The 25130-nt window shown below is 40.3% G+C and overlaps 1 protein-coding gene across 2 annotated transcripts; it reads left to right on the top strand.

Moving 5' to 3' along the window:
• The first annotated feature begins 911 nt into the window (after positions 1-911).
• Positions 912-24060, top strand: cherp (calcium homeostasis endoplasmic reticulum protein). 2 transcript variants are annotated; one of them, XM_053321748.1, is made up of 20 exons: positions 912-1047; positions 2247-2420; positions 5195-5233; positions 6771-6937; positions 9108-9245; positions 9348-9499; positions 9782-9893; positions 12166-12255; positions 14421-14652; positions 15294-15457; positions 16326-16583; positions 16733-16928; positions 17055-17308; positions 17659-17792; positions 19667-19753; positions 20021-20167; positions 20378-20491; positions 20600-20694; positions 20869-21054; positions 23072-24060. In XM_053321748.1, the coding sequence occupies exons 1-20, from the start codon at positions 1023-1025 to the stop codon at positions 23104-23106; spliced, it is 2799 nt and encodes a 932-aa protein (XP_053177723.1). In that variant the 5' UTR covers positions 912-1022; the 3' UTR covers positions 23107-24060. The 2 variants fall into 2 exon arrangements, with proteins under 2 accessions (XP_053177723.1, XP_053177722.1); XM_053321747.1 differs by having other exon boundaries at positions 16733-16940.
• The last annotated feature ends 1070 nt before the right edge of the window (positions 24061-25130 follow it).

The raw sequence follows: 25130 nt of genomic DNA, 5'->3' as shown, positions 1-25130 counted from the left end.
AGCCTTGTGGAGCTCCAGTATGGATAGTTATTACCTTAGACAGACTATTATTGACCTTAACCCGCTGAGTTCTGTTTGTTAAAAATGAGTGATACAACCTGATTACTGTAGAGCTGACATCTAGTTGTATAAGTTATTGTTGTTTGAGGTTAAGCCTTTGTACATAGGAGATGTTGTGAGACACAATAAATCATATTTTCAGCCTGCACCTTTTTCAGACTGCAGAAATCTTTGTATATGCATATATATGTATGTATGCATTTATATAAATGCGTGTTATATATATTATTTGTGTGTGTGTGTGTGTGTGTGTGTGTGTGTGTGTGTGTGTGTGTGTGTGTGTGTGTGCATGGCCTAATTGTCTCTGTCTGTGTACATATGTAACAGTCAACATGCAAAGATTTTGGTGCACATATTTCTTATTTTTAACTGTTCCCCCTTCATAACAACCTCTATGTGGACTATGACCTTACAGGAGAGTCTGTATACAGATTTATCCAACTTGAACATGCTTGAACAAAACACTACCCTACATATTTTTAATTAAATGTGAGTTTAGTTCATCATAGGCAGTTTTTTTTTGGTTTTTGTATTGTTTTCCCCCACCATAAGATGAGTGTTCCACTGGATTCTTAAGTTTAGAAGAACGAGTCAGTTAAATGAGGTTTCTCTCCCTCTCTCTCTCTCTCTCTCTCTCTCTCTTTATATATATATATATATATATATATATATATATATATATATATATATATATATATATATATATATATATATATATATACATATATATATCCATCTATCTATCTATCTATCTATCTGCGGCTCCCCCCGCACGCGGCGCTGTAGACCAATCACATGGTTACTTTCGTGGCGCTGTTTCTGTATCATAATACTTCCGGTGCACATTACAGTGGCAAGTGGTTTTGGTCAATTTTATCAAGCATTGGGTGAAATACAGAGCGTTTTGAATATTTTTAGACTATCTATAAAGGTTCAGCGGGTTCGCTGTAACTAAAGCCATCATGGATATCCCCAACCCCCCTGAAGGTGAGCGTCACGCTGTGCTAGTGTATGGTTTCCGTTGAGTGCCAGCTAGCACTCATGCTAATCGGAGCTACTGTTGTATAAAACCGAATACATCCATGTATAACGAAGCTAACACTGCTGCTATTTAATGTTAGACATGTTTGTAGCCATCTAACAGCATTTATGTAGCTTATACTATTGCAACTCAGCAGTATGAACCATGGTGTGTGAACAGATGGGTATTAGCCATAGACTGTATAAAAGAAAGGTATTAGCTGGCCAAGTGACATCGTTGTTTCAAGTTTTTTTTTTAAACTCAACGTTAGCTGTGTTAACAGCTAAAAGTATGTATTTTTGTCCAAGTTGACAGTTGACTGTTCTTTTCTTTATGTTTATCAATGTGGTTACCAAAAACAAGTTATCTATCTATCTATCTATCTATCTATCATTGTGGCTTCATTTTGATCTTCATTTAAAACTGTATACATGCATCGTGTACAAAAGTAGCAGGGAGATGTTCTAGTTTTTAAAGGACAGGTCCACAATTTTTGAAGACTTTGAGTTTTCCTTGCTAATTCCTCCTGTTCATACTGACTAATAAAAGAGATCCTTCAAATGTGCGCCACAGTGTGTCCACATAGTATACTTAAAAGTAGATGATCAGCTTCTATTGAGCTTCAGCAGTGTGAGTTATTTATATCAAGATTGCTGATGTAAAGTGCAATACAAATTAGATTTATTATTATTATTGTTATTGTTATCTGACACATTTACAGTCTTTTTAGCATCAGATTCTGTCTTAGCGTTTCCTGTTGAGCTGTGGTGGAAGTATAGTAACAAAAAGACTTTGCCACTAAAAACACTGTAACGTTGAAACAGAAGCTGAAGATTTGACGCATTTGGATGACTGAAGCTTCATATTAGCTTCACATCAACTTTTAAATGAATTTTTACACAGAAGGACTGTAGATTGTCTTCCATCGCGTACTTTGTAAGTGTATTAAGATTCATAATGCACTTTAGAAGACCATTAGAAGATCCCTTCTAATGGTTAGTATAAACATGAGGAATGATTGCAGTAGAAAAAAACAGGTTTCCATGTTAATTTGGGCTCCTGTTTTCAGACAGACTTGAAAAATTGTGAACCTGATCATTTTTATACTGATCAAAAATGTTCTGCGCTCTGATTGTATTTCCTCTTCTTTTCTGTCCTTGTACAGATCAAGAACTAAGGAATGTGATCGACAAGTTGGCCCAGTTTGTCGCTCGGAACGGGCCAGAGTTTGAGAAGATGACAATGGAGAAGCAGAAGGACAACCCAAAGTTCTCCTTCCTCTTTGGAGGAGAATACTTCAGCTACTACAAGTGCAAGCTTGCTATGGAGCAACAGCAGCGTATGTAGTTTAAGGGACAGCCCACCCTAAAACCAGAATTTACATACAGATATTTGTATGATGTTGGAATGTTCAGTTCATCTGGTATTAAAGATGAATAGATTCTTTCCAGAACTATAGAAGCCTTTAAGAATATAATAATCAAGAAAGCTTGTTCTATAGAATAAAAAGACCAGGTTAACAAACAGTAATAAACTGCTAATTGAACATTTCAGGACCATATGAATAATGTTCAGTGGAGCAGCAGTTCAACCACAAGCTGCCTTCATATTTTAAAGGAGCTGACCAGAGATGAACTGAGTCCAACATAGAATACACTCTTTATTTGAACCTAGCATTGGTCTGGGTATGGATTCTCTGTATGGGTTTAGCACAGATTCACTTTTTCCCCCTAATTCTTAACATAGTATTTTATAGTAGTGTTACATGGTAGGAACCTCTGTGCCTTGTTAACACATAACAACTGAAAGGCTGGCATGACCAAATGGAGCATGACTAATGTTGAAAATCAATGAAACAGATTAATAGAAATGTAGATTTGCATTATGATTTCTACATTTGACTGAAAGCTTTGATATGCTGTATTAGATAGAAACAGATTTAATCATTCATTTATTTCCTCTAGAGCAGGAATGTCCAAACTATTCCATAAAGGTTCATGTGGCTGCAGTTATTCATTCCAACCAGGAGCACACCAGGACACCCTGGACAGCTAATATATATAGAGACCGATGACCATTCACACCTTCAGGCAAATTAGAGTCACAGATGAACCTAACATCTGCATGGTTTTGATCTGTAAGGGGGAAGCTAGAGCATCTGGAGAGAACCCACTCAGACACAGGGAGAACATGCAGACTCCACACAGAAGGGCCCCAGGTGGCCAGTGTGTGCTAACCCACAGTGATAACCACTGCAACACCATGCTGCCCAGTTTAATCATATACAGTATAAATGTGCATCATGTATCACCTTCATGTACAGCTGTATGTATGAAACATCACAGTTTATTATAAGAAGCATATATCTGCATGAATCTGTAACCAGATTCAGGGAGCTCACAGTATCTAGTAAATAATGTGTTAAACCTGTTAAACTCACCAGCATGACTTACTGACATGAATTCAGGCTCAGGCTTTGTGGCTTTGTAGTGGAAACCACGTTGTTGTTAGCTGTCAAAATGTGCCTTGCTCACATCTTTAAAGGTCAGTTCTGGTTGAATACACACCAGGTCTTACTGCAGTAGTTTTTTGGCCGTCATTGCTGCCATCAGTAATCACGTTAGACTTGGCGGCTAAAGGCGCAAAAATTAATCAGATGTATAAAACTCTAAATTTCCTTGTAATATTTGATATCTGTTTTTTTTCCCCCCAACCAATATATTTATTAAAGTTTTTACATAGATATACAAAGCACACAGACATATATATTCAAACAATATACAAACACGAGGTACATTCCATGAGAGTTCTTACAGGTGTTCTAAAATAATCTTCAGGTTGTAGCATATGATTGTGGTCCTGTACTGGGGATAATTATTCTGTCCCTGTTTCACACAGTAAATCAGATTAATCATTGTTCTTAATATACTGAATGTAGCACCCCCATACTTTCTGAAATATTTCTTGTTTATCTTTTAGAGTATATGTAATTTTTTCCAATGGTTAACATAAAGACAATTCTTTGAACCATTGCATAATACTTGGTTTGCCAATCTTTTTAGAGATATCACTCTCTATGCTTGTAATATTCCCATATTTATAAAGATTTATGTTATGTCCTACAGGATATAAGCCCAGAAGGAAAAGTTTGGGTTCCGTCACTATTCTAATTGATCAAAATTCCTTTATTTCTATCTGTTTTATTTGGTCATTTTTATTATTTATCCTCTGCACCAAATGAGATATAGTGTGTGTATGTTGCTGAATGCGTATTCTCTTTTCACTCAATGTGAGAAGCTTACATCTGCACTAAGTCCTGTTTGTTGAAGGTGCAAAAGCAGAAGATCCGGCAACATCTGTAAAGTGGTGTACTGCTGTGTTTATGAACAACCTGCTGGTCACTTCACAAGTTCATCAGTGTCTTACATCTCCCAACAACCAGGCTCATGAGACGTCATTTGGCATTTTTGCTTGAAAACTGACTTTTAATCGTGCAATTAGTTTATTATCTATATTATAATAAATAGTTGCAGATCAATTTTCTGTTGATCAACTAATCAATTAAGTGACTAATGGTTGCAGCACTACTGTACTGTATCTGCCAGTGCTGTAAAAAGCTGTAAAAACAAAAGATTATCACCTGATAAAGATTCAGCTGCAGACCTACTGCAGGTTATACTGCCTTCACTTCATTTAAACATGATGAATAACAGTCAATCACAGCAGTCCTAGTCTGGAACACACTTAGACACTATTAACAATATCAGTACAAGGAAAAAGGAAATATGGAGAGTAGAAGGGAACACATAAGAGAGTCAAATAGTGTACATGCAGTTTAAATTCACTGACGCAGTGGATCTGAGGGGAAGGAACAGAATACAATTAGTCAAGCTATTTAACTGCAGCATACTCATCATTTTATGAATGTAATTTTCTTATGGAGATAAAGTTGAAGCTTGTGACAGCAACTCCAGCTGGTTTTGGTCACTGATGGATGATCATATGACCAGCAGCTTGACATTAACACACAGTGCTGTGCAGGGTTGCATGGAATCCTTCTGTCAGTCATGTAATACCACTGAACTGCATTAAAGTTTGCTTTTCTCCACTCAGATCCCTCTACCCACGATGGTGAGGAGTATAAATCTGAAGGTATTTATTGGGAACCAGATCTGTCGGATGAATTCCGAATTTCAGTTGGAAAGTCGTATTTTGTTTTTGCACATTTTTGCTGGACATCATCACACTCGTGCATGAAAGCTCTTTTTGTTTGTTTATCAGTTGCATTTCTCATGTTAGTATGTTTTTCTGTTTGAGTTTGTGCTGTTTTGTTGTATTGAGCCTGATGGTGGTATCTCTGATATAGGCTTTTTAATTGTGCTGATAAAAAGGAGCCTAATCCTCCTTGTTGAGTCAGTTTGATCAGTCTAATAGGGAGGAGCCTGGTCACCTGAGTTGGATCTTTCTGTATCTGGAATAATTGGGCTAATGAATCGGCTGGAGTGTAAAGGCTGCAAGATTTAAACAAAGGTCCAAATGTTGGGATTATGGCAACAGTGCCTGTGCCTGCATAATTATCTCACTTCATGGAAAAATTGGGTTTAACTACCTGTCTCAGGCTTAGTTACACAACAATTAAGCTTGCTGGTATGTGTTGTCCTGTTTGCACTGGCACACACTGCTGGGCTGGTGTGTTGAATCACTCCCTGTTATTAGGACAGTCTCTGGATAGGATGCACACACTCATTCCCTGTAATGTTATACACACACTCTGAGAACAATGTAGTAACTACAGAATGACCGGAATGCTGCTTCATGACTAAATGATGTGAATAAAATGCAGTAGAGATGACAGCGAAATGTGATTTTTAAATATTATATACAATATAGAGGGAGAACCCACTAGAGTTTTTAATTCCACTAGAATTCTGAATCTTTTTATACTAAGTGTCTGCTGTCCCTTTCCGCTTACACAATGTTGCTTTACAGTGTGAGAAAAATCATCCTGCATTCTAATGTGTGTTTAACTGAGGGCAGTGGTGCTTTGTTTCCAGTTAGCACACTCTGAGCATAGTGAATACCATCACACAAAGGATTAATTGACCAGGTGTTATATGGCTGATATGATCAATTTATCAATTTGGGAAATCCAGAATATGTGTTGAAGTATTTTGTGACTCATTGCTTAATTTGTAGGGCAGTAACATAAAATATTGCCATCTTTTTTCTTTCAGTTGTGCAGCCTGGCTGTAGTGTAGTAATCTAGAATTTGTGGGCCATGTTTGGTAACCTTGGTGCTTCTGTTGTTTTATACCAACATGTTTCCTTTCAGCAGCTGTTTCTGCAGTAGTGTGCAGCAGGATTGACAGCAGCTGTTTGCAGTCTTTAACTTCTGTTCACTCTTCTGCTTCCTCCCTGGAACATTTCCTCTGCTTGCTGTGCGTTAGCTATTTTCATCCTATTCCAGCTTCAGAGGTCACTTTGATTTAGTACGTTTTTTGATTAACAAACAACGCATCTGCCATGTATATTATTTTTGTTGTTGTTGTATGTTATATAATACAGCTTTCTCTTTGGGCATCTGCATAATGTCAGCAGTCTTCCAGCATTGACTCTTCCAGCTCCAGAACTGAAATCAAAGCTTTACCAATCCTCTAAAATCTCCTGTTCTCTGCTGCTGTCTTTGTAGACTTGTACAACCCAGGTGCCAAAGACGTGGTTGATATGCCTCCACCGATGCAGATGATTGCTCCACCCCCAATTGTTCCACCTGCTACACCCTCTATTGATGAGCTCATCCAACAGAGCCAGTGGAATCTGCAGCAGCAGGAGCAGCATATGCACACTCTGAGACAGGTACCAAGCAAGAGAGACACCAACAAATAAGGGATGATTTATTCATCCTTTTTGTTATTTATTTCTTTTGCACTGCTGTGGAGTCAAATGAATGTATGAGCAGTGACAGACTGGGATAAAAAAACGGCCCTGGCATTTGCACCCACAAGCGGCCCAACTCGCAGATGCAGACCCAACGCACGGAAAGAGAAGCATTTTTGATAGCCCCAATGATGGTGCAGATAAACTCCTATACTTTCAACAACTGCATAAGAAAATTGTCATATCAATGCACAAATAAACCATTATGAATAGATTGTTAGAGCCAGCCGCTCCATAATAAAAACATTTGTCTTACCGTCATGCAGTTAACAAATTGCGAAGGAGCCTGCTCTTTTCCGCAACAAAAAAATTTATCCAATATGGCGCATTTTTCACCCTCAAACAGCAGCGCTTTCTTGATCTTGTCTCTCTTTTTCTCCGCTCCCCCTTTCTGTCGCTTAGTGCCTCTATTCATTTTTTCTAACCAGTTAATCGTATAATCACCACCACAACCAATCTACTGAATGACTTGACCACCATTAGTCCAACTTCCAACACACAAATGCGCAGACGCGATTTACTACACTTTTTTACTTTTTTACGCGATTTACTACACTGCCATGAAATTCCCAGAAGGCATTGCTTCATTTTAATTTTCTCAAACAATCAAATACAAAATACCAGTAGATTTGTTTTATTTCAAACCATGAACATTTTTTAAAATCATAACAAGAAATTTCCCTTCAAAAGTAAAGCAGGCTGATGTAAAACTTGAAATACACCATGACTATGATGTATACAGGTATGTGTGGTATAAATACCAATCAGGTCAACAGCATCAACTACTGCATGCAAAATCATAAGAGATATGAAACCTGGAAGCGCGTTGGGAAGTTGTTCAGCATGCAAGAGAGAGTGGGCCGCGTCAGTGCCACTAGGGGCCACTGTGATCCATTTAGCGTGCTCGGCCGGTCTAGACCTCTGCGCGGCCGTTCTGGCATCTGCCTAATTTGCCAGACCGCCCAGTCCGTCCCTGCACCGGCCCAAATAGCACGTCGGCCCACCGGGCATTTGCCCGGTATGCCAGATTACCAGTCCGTGCCTGTGTATGAGTATCCAGCCAGAAAGGAAAAGCAAATCAGCTGGATTTTCTGTTTGTCAAGTGAATAAACCCAACTGCATATGCTTTATGTAATGAATTCAAACGCAACACATATCCAAGAGTAACCCTGTAATATGGGTCAGAAGCATAGACTGTAATGGATGAAATGGATGTATTATCCGTGATGGATGGTTTGTGGACTGCTGCTCGGAAGCCAATAGTTTCGAATCTGGGCAGCGCCATCTTGAAAATTTCAGGTGCATGCTGGGAAAAATAAAAACATTCTACTTATATGGGCATGAGGCGGGGCCATGGGCGGAGTGGGGAGGTTGCGAAGGCTGGATCTCGAGGACATTGTACAATCAACTTGTCAATCAGGACGTAGCCACGCGCTAATGCATACCCTGCTTTATCGTCAAATATAAACTCATGGAAGGCAAAATGTCCCAAATGAACATCATACTGCATTGAAGAAGGCTTTAAACTAGTGATTGAGACCATAAACACATTTTGAAAACGTTTACTGAGGTTAGAAATCAAGTGAGAAGTTGGTGAATTCTCCATTGACTTGTATTGAGACGGAAGTCCTTTTGACACCAAAACGGTCGCCCCCTGATGGCCTTTTGATAGAATGCAGTTCTAAGTTACTTCCGTGTTGGCCTCATTTCAGAGGACCGGAACTCCCCGCCTGGTCAGAAGCTATGCAGGGGAAATAAATATCTGTGTCTGTGTCTGTTGTATCTATCCCTGTTACTTCCTGTCAACTGGAGAACAGTGGCAGGCTGAGGAAGAATGGTTGATAGTATTTTCTGATGGGTCATTCCACGTTAACTCACCCACATTTTTCCCAGTTCAAGTTCATGGGACATTGCACAATCCTCTACCTCTACTCCAAATACTTTTAGTTATGATATTTTTAAAAGTTTCAGTTATTCTAAGCCTCATCGATTGCTTATTTATCACTAGATTGAGTTGACATTTGTTTTGAATTAGAACATCTAAGGATGACATGAGTTGATGCATTTCTCTCTGCCTTTCTCAATGTAGGAACAAGTGACTGCAGCCATAGCTCTGGCTACGGAGCAGCAGACCCAAAAACTGCTGCTGGAAACTCAGTTGGACATCACCGAGTTTGACAACCTGCTGCAGCCCATTATAGACACCTGTACCAAAGATGCCATCTCTGTAAGCTCAACATAATGGATTCTTTTAGGGTTGCTTATGTGCACATCAAGTAATTGAAAAAAAAGCTTTACATCTTAGTCACATGTTGTTTTTTCCTCTTAGGCTGGGAAGAACTGGATGTTCAACAATGCCAAGACTCCACCACACTGTGAACTGATGACATCACATCTTCGCAACCGCATCACTGCTGATGGAGCACATTTTGAGCTCCGCCTACATCTCATCTATTTAACCAATGACGTTCTCCATCACTGGTACACTAGCCACTCTGATTCAACAACACATACCTAGACAAGAATAAAAGTCATGTACTGTGTTTATACAGTGGTATCTAACATATATGGAGACATAGGCCAATAATAAATAGAGCCATTAATTGCAACCTTGGTCCAATTTTGAAATCTTATATAAAGTAGGTTATTTTGGTATTAAAAAGGCATTTATGATGTGGGCAAATTTAGTGAGAAGAAAATGTTCGGGCAGCATTCAGTGTATTTCTCTTGTAATGCGCTGTGTGTTGTAATATATCCTCCTAGCCAGCGGAAACAGCAGAAGGATTTGCTGGCGGCGCTGCAGAAGGTTGTGGTCCCCATCTACTGCACAAGCTTCCTGGCTGTGGAGGAGGAGAAGCAGCAGAAGATCACCAGGGTAAACATCTGCACATTAAAAGCACAACATCAGTGTGGATTTGGACTGAAGCTGCCAAAAGACTTTGTGTCCATGTCCATTTTTTAACGTCTTTAAAGACTGTGTAAAGTGAATTCAGACTTTTTCTTCTAAACACATTAAATAGGTCATAAATGTATTTCTAAAAAAAGGTGTAAAAAACATTTCAACCATTTAGATTTGAATTGTGGAGCTAGGCTTCACAAACTGTGTTTCAAGATTTCTGTGTTCAGGATTTAATGGGCGGGTCTGAAAATCACCACTGCATTAGTATAAACCCGCCCCTGCTGCTGTAGAGGTATAAATACATTCAGCGCACACTACTACTACTACAGTCCACAGTTAGCCAGTTAGCTGAGTTAGCCGCCGAGCTAGCGGCTGAGTTAGCCACCGTGCTAGCCACTGAGTTAGCTGCCGAGCTAGCCGCTGAGTTAGCCGCCGAGCTAGCAGCTGAGTTAGCAGCAGAAAGCTCTCAGATGTAGTGTCTATGTTTCTGGTAGAGGTGCTGACTTTGATTGACAGGTGACACTTGGTAGGGGGCGGGGTTTCAGCGAACTCGGCGGGCACTCCCACAGCGTTTGGTATCAGAGAGAAAGGCTGAGCTTTTCACAACTTTGAAGCCTAATTTCATATATTTGGCAATTTTTTTTTAATCATTCAAATTCGGCAGGGTGGTTAACAACACACTTTTCTGTGGTATGTCAAACTCAGAACACATATTTATTCTTACTTTACACGGACTTTAACTCTTATTCCAGTTCAGGAGTACTTCTTGGCAGTAAAATAAGAAATCCTAGTTCACTAAAACTCAACCCAGAATAATTAAACACATTCACCTCAAGTTAGGGCTGGGCGATATGGCCTTTTACTAATATCCCGATATTTTTAAGCCATGTCACGATACACGATATATATCTCGATATTTTGCCTTAGCCTTGAATTAACACTTTGATGCATACAATCATGCCAGTATGATGATTCTACATTAAAACATTGTTCATACTGCATTAATATATGCTGATTTTAAACATTCATGCCAAAAGGGTGAATCACAACTAAACAAATTCATCAAAACTGTATTTATTAAACAGCTATTAAGCAGTGGCACAAACATGTCATTTCAAAACAAATAAAGTGTCTTTTATGCATGATGTAACTAATATGACACATCAAAATAACACTAAATTAAAGTGCACATTTTGTGCATAATGCCACGAGGATATAAAGGTAGAGCTGACTCTGCTACGTAGATTATATCAAGTGTGTCGATGATCTTTCTGAAACCGGGCTTTTAACCACACTCACTGGGGCCATGTCTTTCTCTGTGTGGTGTGTTACTGCGGACGTTATCTCCTTCTGTTTTGGAATATTTTTAGTCGTATTGCTGTTCTGGAAAAAGAAGACGCTAGACTCAGTTGCGTCAGTGCTTTCTTCAATATGTCACTGGCCGGAGATGTGCTCTTGTGGAGTTTCAAGCACACATGGTGATATAACTTTGCTGTACTACCAGCTTTTGTGGTGACGTTTTTATGGCGTACTTTACATATTACGGTTTGTTGTTCAACGTCCTCCCTCTTGTACCCAAACCACCGCCAGATGATGGATCCTGAATTGTTTTTTGGGGAATTAATCTCCCTCCTCCACCTGTCCATATCACCTGCTGCTCCCGCGACCTGAGATCGCTGCTACTGCTGCTACATGCTACCGGGCATATGACGTTGCACGCACAACAGAATGTGTTGTACGTACCTAGGTGCGCTTGTTTTAACTCTCTGTGCGGAGAGATGAGAGAGTGAGAGAAACCTGTAGTTCAACGGGCCGCGACTAAAAACAAACTGCGTGTAAATTGAATGTATACTCGAATATTCACGATATAGTCATTTTCTACATCCCACAGAGAACAAGCCGCGATACATCGAGTATACTCGATATATCGCCCAGCCCTACCTCAAGTTGATAGTGTCATGATAGGACACATCATCATGTCAGCTACACTGACTTGAGTCTGTCTTGTAGTGTCAACCACATCCTTATATCAGCAGACAGTGCAGGAGTCTGACTTTAATACTACTTCATACAAATACAGATTAAGTCTACAGCTGTGGTGAATAAAGGTTCACGCAGCAGTTTTGTGTCTGTTCTGCTTTTCATTTACTGAATTGGAAAGCTAAGAAAGAACCTGTAAATTAGAATGTTATCCCTCAGTCTAATGTGATTTTTCTCTGATTATTACTGTTCTCCACTTTCTTTACAGTTGTTGCAGCTTTGGGAGAAGAACGGCTATTTTAATGAGGAGACAATTCAGCAGCTCCAGAATCCAGCACTGGGCCTGGGCCAGTACCAGGTGAGTGGAAGAAGATTCAGGCCCGACAAACAGTTTGGTATTTTGCTGACCTGGAAATTTGCTGCTACAAAATAACTCCACACATCTCTTCTCATGTCACACCGGTTGGTTACAACTCTATCTTTTTATGTGGAAGATATTTGATTATTATAGGCTCATCAATCCTTAGTGCCAATCCCTGTTTGCCAGTTTAGTTTTTAGCTTAAGTAATGTCTCATGTTTTACTGCTTAAGTGCATCTCTGTGCAAATGCCTTTGTCACTTCAATTACAGTGCGATGTCATCATTAGTGAAATAAAATAGAATTGAAGCTGAAACAGCATTGGATTGATGCAATCATATAAATGAATATTTTTTGATCATCATTCTACTGTAATTAACTGTTGACCCTGAACCATCCCCTTCTGGCTTCAGACGTGTGCTGCTTTGTGTTTACATTGTGCCTCTCTGCACCTCCCAGACAACAGGCATCTTTCCATTTGATGAGCTAATGTTGTTCTCATAGACTGTAAATATAATGGATGTAAGTTGCGAGGGCTGGATCTTGAGGAAATTGCACGCCTACCTACCACAGTCCACACTGGCAACCTGGTGATGCTAACCAAGTTAGCTGTTACGACTAACTATAACCACAAAACTCCAGAGAAAACTGTCGGTGTGAAACAAGTTCACGGCTATTTCCATACAGTCTATCTGTCCGCCCTCCTGAACCTGTGAATTAATTAACCTGTCAATCACGACGTAGCCACGCCCTAATGCATACCCTGCTTTATCGTCAAATATGTTATCAGGGAGGCCAAAATTTCACAAATAACATCATACTGCATTGAAGAAGGCTTTAAACTAGCGATTGAGACCATAAACGCATTTTGAAAACGTTTACTGAGGTTAGAAATCAAGTGAGAAGTTGGTAAATTCTCCATTGACTTGTATAGAGACGGAAGTCCTTTTGACACCAAAACGGTCGCCCCCTAGTGGCCTTTTGATAGAATGCAGTTCTAAGTTACTTCCGTGTTGGCCTCATTTCAGAGGACCGGAACTCCCCGCCTGGTTGTTCTTCACTGTGATTGGTTCAGCTGTTTCAGACCTGTGAGCTGTGTGACTGGCTGACAGAGTATTTAATAATGACCACACCCTCTGAGCTAGGGCTGGACGATTATGGCAAAAATCATAATCACGATTATTTTGATTGATATTGAAATCGCGATTATAAAACACAATTATTCATAGATTTGTAAACATAAGCATTTATTGAACCACCAGAACTCAACTTGAAATATATTTGAACACCACAACCAGAAATAAATTAAAATCAAGAATAAAAATATCATGATAAATTGAAATAATAGCAATATGTAAAAACAATAAATAAAAATAAATAGCCAAAACCTACCAAAACAAAAATCCATTCACACGCTCTCACGCCACACCTGTCATTTCTCACGCTGAGAAGTGATAGATCCCACCGCACAGATATTAATACATTATGTAATCCATACATCCCAACTCTCTGCATATTGATAGCGGCTCCCTAACGCCCGCAAATGATACACAATCTCCCGGAGTCCGGAGTGAACGAGTAAGAGCGCGCGCTACAGAGTGACTGCGGGCGCGCGTGTGTGTGTGTGGCTCTCAATGCAGCGCGTGTGAGAGCGCAGCGTCCTGATAGCTGTATGATCTCACGCCAAACTTTTCATGAAACTTGAGAGCACTGAAGATGTCCCAGTCTTACCTTTCTTCTTGTCAACCAAAGGCCTTTCTGTCATTTTAAATCTCCCACATCTGCACAGAAACACACCGTTCCTCCAGCGGGTCTAACATAAGGGGCGGGACACAGAACTTGCTGGGAAAGACGGGGGTGTTGGATTTATGTCACAGGTGCGCCGCGCCGGGCGGAACAATGAACGCTTTATGTCGATTATTACGTTTTTATAATCGCGAGAGACCAAAATCGATATCGTGATTAAAATTCAATTTATCGTCCAGCCCTACTCTGAGCTATAATCCACTTCATCCAGGCCTTCTGCACTGCTATACATACATGAACCAAAATAACCTGTGTAGTTGGGGATGTTCCATGTAGCCAAGATTTACCACTTTGAAGTGATTTTCACTCACTGATAACACTGTCAGAGTCTCAGATTTGATACCCCCTTGTCCTCTCAGGCATCTCTGATAACGGAGTATGCTGCGGTGGTACAGCCCATCCAGCTGGCCTTCCAGCAGCAGATTCAGGCTTTGAAGACGCAGCATGAAGAGTTTGTCACCAGCCTGAAGCAGCAGCAGCAACAGCCTCAGCCGCAGTCCCAGTCCCAGCAGCAGCCACAGCCTGCCCCTGTAGCACAACTGCCAATCCCTGCAGAGCCTGAAAAGGCTCCTCCTATGACTACACAAGCTGGTGAGGACACACATTTAGTAAAAGGAGAGACTCAGCCTCATACAGAAAGCCAGATATATTGTTTAAATGAACATTAATGTTAATGACCTGTACATCAATACATTCCAGTCACATTCTCATTCAACTAGCTAATTAAGTAAAATCATGTCACACTTTTATATAATTAAAAAGTGAATTTCCTCTCAGTGTTTTTCTGCAGGTTTTATCTTGTCTTCTTAGCTGTGTAGGTTTGTCTGTATCATGAAGTAAGATGAGTTGGTGGCTATAGCTGGCTATGTTTACACTTAACTCAGGTTTTCCAATAATTCAAAGCTGGCTCACCTTTAACTGGGGTAGATCACCATGGTAACCTGTGGTGAAGGGTTAATTTGCTCCAGAGCAGGTTAACTTCAGAGGATTGGATCAAATGTTTTTAAAACTATAATTCATGTAGAGATATTCCAGTTAAACTCCAGAGTAAAGATATAGACCTGTAAATGTGCAGAATATTTACCCTTTAAGATCAGAGTTAACAGAGCCTGCTCCGTGAAGCCAGGTAACCAAAGACAGTAGGACTGAGACACACTTGCTCTGTGATACTGGCCTCAAGTATGTCTTTTTATGTTATTGCTGTAATGTGTCTATATGCGTGTTGTGTGCAGGCGATGTTAAGCCTCCCATGTCAGGTCCTCCTCCAGGGGAGTTTGATGGAGCTTCATCAAGACCTCCAGACCCCAGCAACTCCAGCGGACCCTCAGATATCCCCTCCAACAAGCCTGCTTGGTATGACCCCCAGCACATGGGTCCCTGGAACCCCAACCAGCCGGTAAGAATCTGTGTGTGTGTACTTTCTTCTTTCTCTATTTGTAGGAGCTTTGAGATGCAGCAGCTCACAGGAAAGTGATGACTCATCTTTGCTATCCATCATGTCCTCCTAACATCCCAAAGAAAATCTATTTTAAACTATAAATGGTCAAGTTTGAAATCAGCCAGCTCCACATGTTCCCTCATGGTGAGTATAGAGTGTGAGATGAAGATGAGCAGTGTAGCAGTGGCATAGTAGGGAAGGTTTGGGGACTAGGAGACTGGGATTAAAATCTCTGGTAGAACAGTGGACTAAGATATTAAAATAGTTAACAAGGTTCTCTCTGAAGGCGACATTCAGATCCGTATTAGGTCTGTGTGATAAAACGCAGCACTCTGATTCATTTGAATTGTGTTAGTGTTGACACAGGGAGGTGCTGATCCAGCAAGGCGATGCATTGGCCAGTCACATACATGCAAGTTTATAATCAATCAATCAATCAATCTTTATTTATATAGCACCAAATCACAACAAAAGTAATCTCAAGACCCGATGAATTACAGTGCATCATTATAAAATAAAATAACTAAAAATAATAAATAAAATGAAATAAAAAAAAATATATATATATATACATATATCGAGACACATTCACCCCTCCACACATACATCAACACACGGACAATACAAATTCTGCTGTTGACCTCACAATGAAAGATAAAGCTGCTGCTGTGATAACCTTCAGAGTTGCTGGTGATAACCTCCTTGTCTTAACAGCAGCCTTCACTCCCCTGCTCATGTGGTCTAGTGACAGGTCTTACTGGCCTTCAGAATCCCTGCCTGACCTCATGCAATTCTCACCCCCTTTCTGACTTTTGTCTTTCTCCAGCCTCCTTTTGACCCAAACCAGCCTCCCCCTCCTTGTCCTCCCTGGACCAGCCATGAAGGGATTTGGAATGATCAGAGGGACCCAGGGAACTGGAGCGGAGGTCCGCCCAGAGAAGGAGGCCCCTGGAGTGGTCCAGGTGGGTCTGACCCAGGGCCCCCCTCTTGGAACTCTAACTATGAACAGCAGCCGCCGTGGGGGAACCAGCCTGACCAGCCTCCCTGGGGCCAGAGAGAGCCCCCGTTTCCTCCACGCATGCAGGCATGTGGTTTGACTTGCTTTGCTTACGCTCTGTGAGCACTTCTTATTGTACTGCATGGTTGACTTTACATGAACCATCTGTAGTCACAGTGTATCTGAGTCTGATGTGATTTTGCTGCTCATTTACATGAATGACTGAATTTTTACAGAGACCTCCCCATTTCAGAGGGCCCTTCCCTCCTCACCAGCAGCCACCTCCTTTCAACCAGCCCCCCCCACCACCACACAACTTTGGACGCTTCCCGCCACGCTTCATGCAGGACGACTTTCCTCCAAGACACCATTACGACAGGCCACCGTACACCCCACACCGCTTTGACTACGCTCAGGGAGATTATCCTGGAGGTGAGTGCAGAGGTACAGTGATGCTGATCAGTAACTCTCATGTTAACCCTAACCCTAACCTTCTTTCTGCACCTCTACTTGCATTTAATGATGTGTATTTTAATCATATTCCTCACCATTTGTTAGACATGCCAGGTCCTCCTCCTCCTCCTCCCCACCATCATCCCAATCAGAGGCTCCCTCCCCCAGGTATGGGGGCTGATCATCCTCCCTGGGGTGGTGGCGGCCAACACCCAGATTTTGGCCCACCTCCTCACGGCTTCAACGGCCATTCACCCCACATTCGTCATAGGCAGCATCCGGTCCAAGATGACCCCAGTCTGGTGCCTAATGTACCCTACTTTGACCTGCCAGCTGGTCTCATGGCTCCACTGGTCAAAGTAAGTCTCCTATCTCTGATCTGGTAACAAGAGTGTGAGAATACATCAGAATGATATCAGCTTGTGAAACTGCTCAGCTGACAGTGAAAGCCAGCATGAAAGATCCAGTATAGACAGGAACACCTGGAAAAGAGAATGAATGAAGAATGAGAGTAACTTGTTGAGTATAAATAGATTATAACAATGGAGTAGTACTATAGTTTTCATTATTATTATTATCATTATTATTATTATTATTATTATTATTTTCAACATTTAGAAAATTTAGATAGAATAGAAAATAAATCCACTAAGAGACTAAAAGTCAAACCAGGTCTGCATGTCTCATTGTCCTGTACTGTCTTACTCAGCTTGAGGACTATGATTATAAACCTCTGGATCCTAAAGACATCCGGCTGCCTCCTCCCATGCCACCTAGTGATCGGTTGCTAGCTGCTGTGGAAGCTTTCTACAGCCCTCCATCCCACGATCGACCCCGTAACAGGTACACACCTTACCTCTGTGTGCAGCACGTCTGACTGAAATGAGGATGGGGATTTGTGTAGTATCATCATTTTTGAGTTAAAGAAGAGATGTACCACTTTCTGTCATTTAGGAGGGCTAAAAACTAGGGATCGACCAGTAGTCGGCATGGCCGATAATATAGGCCGATATTCCGCATTTTTATGATAATCGGCATTAGCCGTTTTTTCCACCGATAACCGATAAAATAAGTTTATTTTAAAACGTGCTCCTTTGGCTCTTATGCAGCCGTCTCTCTCTGCCTGAAGTCACCACTCTTGGCTGTGTAACAATGTCCCGCCTACAGCGCCCACCGATTGGCTGCACGGCACAAGTGACAGCCAATCAACACTGCAGCTTCTAGATGCAGCGCCACAGAGAAGAGAGGAGAGGACTGCTCCGTGAAGCAGCAGTGTGGTGTTTGAAGGCAAGGCAACAGAAAATGTCCAAGTTGCAATAAAAATACTCTATGGTGAAGTTTTAAAGACACCACAACCTTATTATGATCAGTTTCAATGAAAAAATTTGGACCTCCCTGCCTATATTCACATCAAGTGCGACACGATTTTGCAAATAGCTTAAATGAAACGCTTCTAAAAATAAATAAATAGCACCACGGCAAAAAAAAAAACGAAACAAAAAAAACAAATGATCAAGTGAATGTGACCTGGAGCTCCTTTATTTAATAAAAAGAAGACATAGCAACATATGAGTACAGCAAGTAGCCTACAGATTAAGAGAGCTGAACCTGTTGAACTTCAAGAGATCTCTGCACTTTTTGTTTTTATATAATAAAACAATTGCTTGAACCATTTCAACCAAGATCAGAGTTTTTGTTATTCTACAAAAGTTTAAGGTCTTTTTATCACAGATTTTCACAGTGTACAAAAAAACCAAACAAACAGTATACTGTATTCAGTCTAATCCCAAGTGTGTTATTCTAAATTTTGACACCAACATTTTTACTGCAAATTAATATCGGTTCTAAATATCGGTTATCGGTTTCCTTGATTACTAATAATCGGTATCGGTATCGGCCCTTAAAAAACCATATCGGTCAATCCCTACTAAAAACACAAATAGAGTTTTTAGATGTTTAAAATGTCAGCTATGTAGCTGGTAAGTAATTAAATCAAAATCCTCTGTACACAAACATAGTGAGCTGGGATAAACTTGCCCATGTTGAACTGCTGTGTGTGGCATTAAGAGGATTATTGATACTGAATGTGAAACCCTGTTTTCAGTTTGATAGCACATGAATTCAGTTTAAAATGTTCTTATCAAATCAAAGTCATAATATTTCAAAGCACACTAACCAAAAATAATAAACTGCTGAGGTTTTTTTTGGCATTTTTGTAAATAAAACCATTAATGTAAGTTATGTACAGCTGATGTTATCTGCCGTAGGCAATGTTTGTCATATAAACCTGCAACAGTGACTATCAGTGGCAGTTGAAAATGAGAAGTCTGCCAACAATAACACATTAAGTACATTACCTATAAAAAAAGAATGAGGAGGAAAAACAGATTGGCTAGTGAGAGATTTTATCAATTTGGAAACTGAAGTCAAATGTAATTGGCTATGGGAACGGCATATATAATGTCTTATAATGTCTACTGTTTCACTATTGGCCCCTTATTCCCTTTATTTCCTCTAGTCAAGTTCTCCATTTGATAGTTCCACTACTTTTATTCGCTTTGCCCAACCAGAATAAGATTATTCTTCCAGTTGTGTGTATGTATTAAAGACTAGTATATCAGTTTGTATGAACCGAGCACAGTGAAATCATCAGATGATTGATAGAAATAAGTGTAGGATGTGGAGTTAACAGCTAGCTGTGTTTGTTCCTTCATCAGTGAAGGCTGGGAACAGAACGGTTTGTATGAGTTCTTCAGGGCCAAGATGAGAGCCAGGAGGAAAAAGGGACAAGAGAAACGCAACAGGTAAGCCTCCTCTTCATCTCAATCTTTGTCTCTTGTTTAGTACCAGGGGCCCAGCGACCCCGATTGATGATAATGACTTTCATTTTTTATAAGTGAGATGCATTTTTGAAGAGGCCTAAACATGCTTGAAAAGTCACAAAACTTAGCTCAGACATCAGAAGTGGTTTACAGTCAGAGATTGATATGGGTCTTGGATTAGGATGTGTCAGGATGCCTCGGTAGCCCCCCCTCCCCATCCATACAAATGTTGTGGTTTATTCCTTCCAGTGGACGTGGAGGCAGTCGCTCCAGAAGTCGCTCTCGCAGCAGAGGGAGGTCTTCATCTCGCTCCAGCTCTCATTCATCCAAGTCCTCCAGGTCACGCTCCCGCTCCTCGCGCTCCCGCAGCCGCTCACGCTCCTACTCACGATCCAGGTCTGAGACACACACATAACACATATAACACACACACATGTGTATGTTTACCTCTGTGCTCACATGTTCATATGTACATGTGTGTGTACATAAAAAAACAAACCAAGGTTTAGGTTACCAAAAGTTTCAGGTATCAAATAACAGGTTAACAAATCACAGTAAGTAGTAAGAAGTAAATAAAAGCTCCTCTCTTAACCTGCTTCTGCTCAGGTCCAGGAGTAGATCCAGGTCATCTCGGAGTCACTCTCGCTCCAGATCCAGATCTCGTTCTCGGTCACCCGGAAAGAGACACCGCGGTGCTAAATCCAGGAGCTCCTCCCCTCCGTAAGTCCTCTACACTGTCACACTTTGACAAGCTGCTTTCATTTTGATGCTTTACAATAGTAAACATGAAGTATATAGAGTAATATAGATGAGCACCTCTCTCTATAGCCCCATGCCAGTGTTGGGCGCTCCTCCCTCCAAACTGTCTGCAGAAAACAGGCTAGGAGAGGAGAACAAGGGCCATCAGCTGCTGATGAAGATGGGTATGCTTTTATCTTTCTTTTTTTAATAAGTTAAACTGCATGTTTATAATGTCCAGTAAGAATGTTTCATGTGTTTTTAATCCTGAAATGTCCAGGCTGTGTTAGGGAACATAAAGCAGGTACTGTGGAGCACATATCCATCCAGTCCTTCTGTTGTTGACTTGTCTGCTGTAGGCTGGAGTGGTTCAGGAGGGTTGGGGGCCAAAGAACAAGGCATCCAGGACCCCATCAAAGGAGGTGACATCAGGGATAAATGGGACCAGTATAAAGGAGTGGGGGTGTCACTGGATGACCCCTATGAGAACTACCGCAGGAACAAGAGCTACAACTTTGTTGCCCGCATGAAGGCGCGGGAGGAAGGTACACTAACTGTCTTATTAATCTTATTTTATAAGAGATTAGAGTCTTCAGACATTATTTAGGTTCAAATACAGCATTATTCATACTGTACATTAATTTAATGCTGATATGACCTTCATATAGGGATTGTGTGAATCCTTTTAGTAGCTGAATGTCTGGGCACATTGTCCTCACATATCATTCATCAACTACTGAACTGTCAGATCATTAGCTGTATACACAGGTCCTCCTTCCTATTTGACCTCAGCGACTTCAAATTCAGTCAGTATCATCTTGGAGATGAAAAGTTATTAAAATGGTGACTTTTCGTCATTCCCAGGGGGCGTGGCCTTGACGCTGAATTTTTTCATCCTAAATCCAACATACATGATCCTAGGAAACCCAAACTTGAGTGCTTGATAAGAGTCCCGCCCTGAACAGATCTATGTGTCAATACTGTATCTGAGTCATAGCGCCACCTACTGGCAACAGGAAGTTGTGTGTTTTACACTTTGATGCTCTGTGGGTAGCAGATTAATCAGATCATCTCAAATTTACTCAGAAAAGCCTCAAGACCTTGGAGATGTATGTTCTGAAGTTGGTGACTGTGTGTCAAAATGTGTTGCCATGACGACGACGCAGATTTCTTGACTACATGCTCTGATCTTTTCCAAATTGTATATGTTTGTTCAGAGTCCCGGTCTGAAGACATGTACTGATGTGATTATGATTAGTGGCTGTGTGTGTTACTCTGTGGGCGTTTTCTAGTGTGTTATTAGTTAGTTAGTTAGTTAGTTAGTTAGTGTTATTTCACCAATTCATGCAACATCCAATAATAGCATGCGTATTAAGACGTCTACATGTGCGCATCTCTCTGGGACCGAGTCAAAAGACCTGGAGGCAAGGATCCTATTGTTATTGTATCGTTTATTATTACTCTACCGCCTCTTTGAGCCTCAATTTGACCCCCTAAACATGCTTAAAAACTCACCAAATTTGGAACGCACATCAGGTCAATAAAGTGGAAAAACAAACAACGTCAAACTCTCTAGCGCCACCTAGAATCACTAAAACGGCCACTACGCCTGGTAGGAATGTCGTAGAAAGATCAACCCATAATTCAATTATTTGTCTTATCAAGACCTACAAATCACGCGCTGACACCCCTGACCTAAATCCAACAGGAAGTGCACAATTTGTCTTGGTTTAAATGTTTGATTTTTGCAGATTTTAGGCCTCCTACAAACGTTATCTTGTCCGAGGGCGTTCATCGTGGCGGCTTCAAACTTTAATAACTGACTTAGCACAGCCTGCTGCACAAAAGTTCGGAGCAACTTTGTCATTACTCGTCTGGTTTGGATTTTAGAAGACCTCAAAGGTCAAGTGCCCAAAAACCCTCGCCAAAACGCTCCCAGACAATGAATGGGAGGAAAGTCTAATGCCACTTTGACCCTAAATTTGACCAACTAAACATGCTCCAGGACAGACCAAATTCACCAAGCACATGAGGCCTGGCCATGAATTTAATAACATGGAAAAATTAACCCCAAAAGTGCCAAAATGTGCTCTCTAGCGCCACCTTGAAACACTTACAAGGCCACTACGCCTGATAGGAATGTCGTAGAAAGATCAAACCAAAACTCAATTATTTGTCTTATCAAGACTTACAAATCACGTACTGACACCTCTGACCTAAATCCAACAGGAAGTGCACAATTTTCCTTTAAATGTACAATTTTCGCAGATTTTTCAGACAGGTAGCGAGAGAGAGACTACTTTAACCTTGTTTTTACTCTAACTTCTAAAAAACTTTTTCTCTTATACTCTCTTATTTTACTTATTTATTTAATTGTTTTTATGTATGTAATTATTGTCTCAATATTTGTTTGTTTTTTGTCACTTGTTCTTTCTTATTATCAGCTTGTCAGTTAAAGCATTTAGCTTGTCTGTATGAAAGGTGCTATAGAAATAAAGTTTGATTGATTAATTGAATAATCTGTTAACAAAATTGAGCAAATATTTTCTTTCCCTGATTCAGTCAATCGGGAACCCGAGGCCCCACCAACCGAATGATGTCATCAAATGCAATCAAAGAACCTCCCCATCTGCCCCACCTCCACCTCCATCAAGGATCTGACTCTCACTGTCTATATTCCATCCAGGATTCTTCATTCCTCAGAAACCAGAGTGATGATACAAAGTGCCACCACACTAGATGAAGAAGCACAGACTCTTCTGCTCTCTGCAGCTGCAAAACCACAGAACTCAACAGTCTTTACTGGAACACTGCAACTACAGTGTAACTCACTCATATTTTACTTCCAGTGTTTCTGATTTTAAAAGATTTTTTTCATCAGACCCATTTCTGACAGCTGCAGGAAAAGAGCATGGCAGAGATTTGATTGATGCACACGTTAACCGTCGTTCAATGATTTTAAAGTGGGATGTACACAGTTAAATGGGTTCCTCTCTCTAGTTGTTTGGTTTAAGTTTCAGTTTCACCCAAAAAATAAAACAATATTTTCTCATGTTATTCACCATATAAATGTGTTCAGTTTAATCTGCTGGGAGACAAAAATCATTTCAGTTTTGCAAATGTATTTAAAAGACTCAACAGCAGTGTTTGTTTACAAGAATAATGTCCTACTTACTAATTCATAGATGTTAATATGGAACTATTTTCAGCTGAATAAATAGCATAAAATAGTGCTCACTGTGAATGGTGTCGCTAATCTCATTAGTGGAGATCTCCAAAATTCTGCATCAAAACTGAAGATATTTATATGGCTAGATATCACTGGGAGAATGTGTAAATATGAAGACATTTTGGTTTCCTGTGTAAGCTGACCCTCAAAGACAAAATGTAGAATAAGAATGTGAGACGGCTCCTTGATCTTTTGAATCTTTTTCACTGCTGAATATTGTGATACTTTTTCATGTAATTACTTCCTGAACTGAGTTATGAAAGTCTGTCATGTAGTTGTAGTATTAAAATAAATCTCACAGAACAAAAAAATCAGAATATGAGATGAATTGTTTGGTTTTTTTTGTCTCCACAAACCGTGTAAGCAAAATAAACAGAACTCACTACATCCATCAGATCAGTTTTGTTCTGACGCCATTGGTAAGTGGTCAGTTTAAGACTAACTATAATGAAGTGATCCATCCAGTTGAAAATGTGAAAGGTGCATCTGCTTAAATGTGCTGTGTTGCGCTGATGCTGATGCTCATATCTGCCAGGAAAGAAAGGGGGGGAAAAAAAGAAAAGTTTGAAATGATAAAATATTAATGGTAAGTCCACATTGTGAGAGACTACTAAATCAAAATAGGCCTATCTTTATCTATTACAATGTTATCATCTCATAGATTATCAAAATGATTAGATTTTTGATCACTTTCATGTGGTGTATACTTTTGTTTAGCATCTCTTTGAATTTAAAAATCTAACATTTCCTAGCTGCAACTCATCTGGGTGACTGAGGGCCTGCAGTGTTTCGTACAAGGAGATTCATTTTGACATTTGTGTGTTATTAATATATCAGTTATAAACATTTGTTAAGGTCCCATATTTCAGTAATTCATCTACACCAGGTATTTTTCATATTGACTTTTTTCTAGTTCCCTGCTTTTAATCTGACAGCTGGAAGTCTTCTATATTGTCCAATGGAACACAAGCTGATTTGACTTGCAGTGCTGTATGGATGCTGCATGCACCGTTACACTGTATGCATGACGTAAAAATCATGTCAATGTGGGTTAACTGAAGACATTACAGCTGAAACATGTCTGACAGCAATTCTGAAATAAGAGTGAGACAGCCCATCACTGGACTGGATTTTAAATTCAATGAGCATGGGGAAAGCTTACTGAGTTTACACAGGAGAGCTTGTCACCAAATGAAGCAGAACTCACAATAAATACACCATCAAACCAGATGTCAGCAGCTGGCCCACATATTGTCTGAGAACAGACAATTGTGATGATAATGCAAGTGCTCTTGTGTGCACCTGTATTATCATAACCTCAGACACATTAGGGTACTCTCATAAGTCATATCACTGCTAAATCTCATTCAAACAACGCATTTAGTTTATTCC

The sequence above is a fragment of the Scomber japonicus genome, chromosome 7 (assembly GCF_027409825.1).
Source record: "Scomber japonicus isolate fScoJap1 chromosome 7, fScoJap1.pri, whole genome shotgun sequence".
NCBI lineage: Eukaryota > Metazoa > Chordata > Actinopteri > Scombriformes > Scombridae > Scomber > Scomber japonicus.
Note: the sequence above shows the minus strand (reverse complement) of the source record. Positions and strands in the feature narration are given on the sequence as shown.

Bases quoted from the DNA above. Each gene is read 5' to 3' on its own strand.
- cherp (XM_053321747.1), top strand. From the start codon at position 1,023: ATGGATATCCCCAACCCCCCTGAAG. The intron at 9,894-12,165 runs GTAAACATCTGC...CTTTCTTTACAG, and splicing joins AGCAGCAGAAGATCACCAGG to TTGTTGCAGCTTTGGGAGAA. The intron at 12,256-14,420 runs GTGAGTGGAAGA...TTGTCCTCTCAG, and splicing joins TGGGCCTGGGCCAGTACCAG to GCATCTCTGATAACGGAGTA.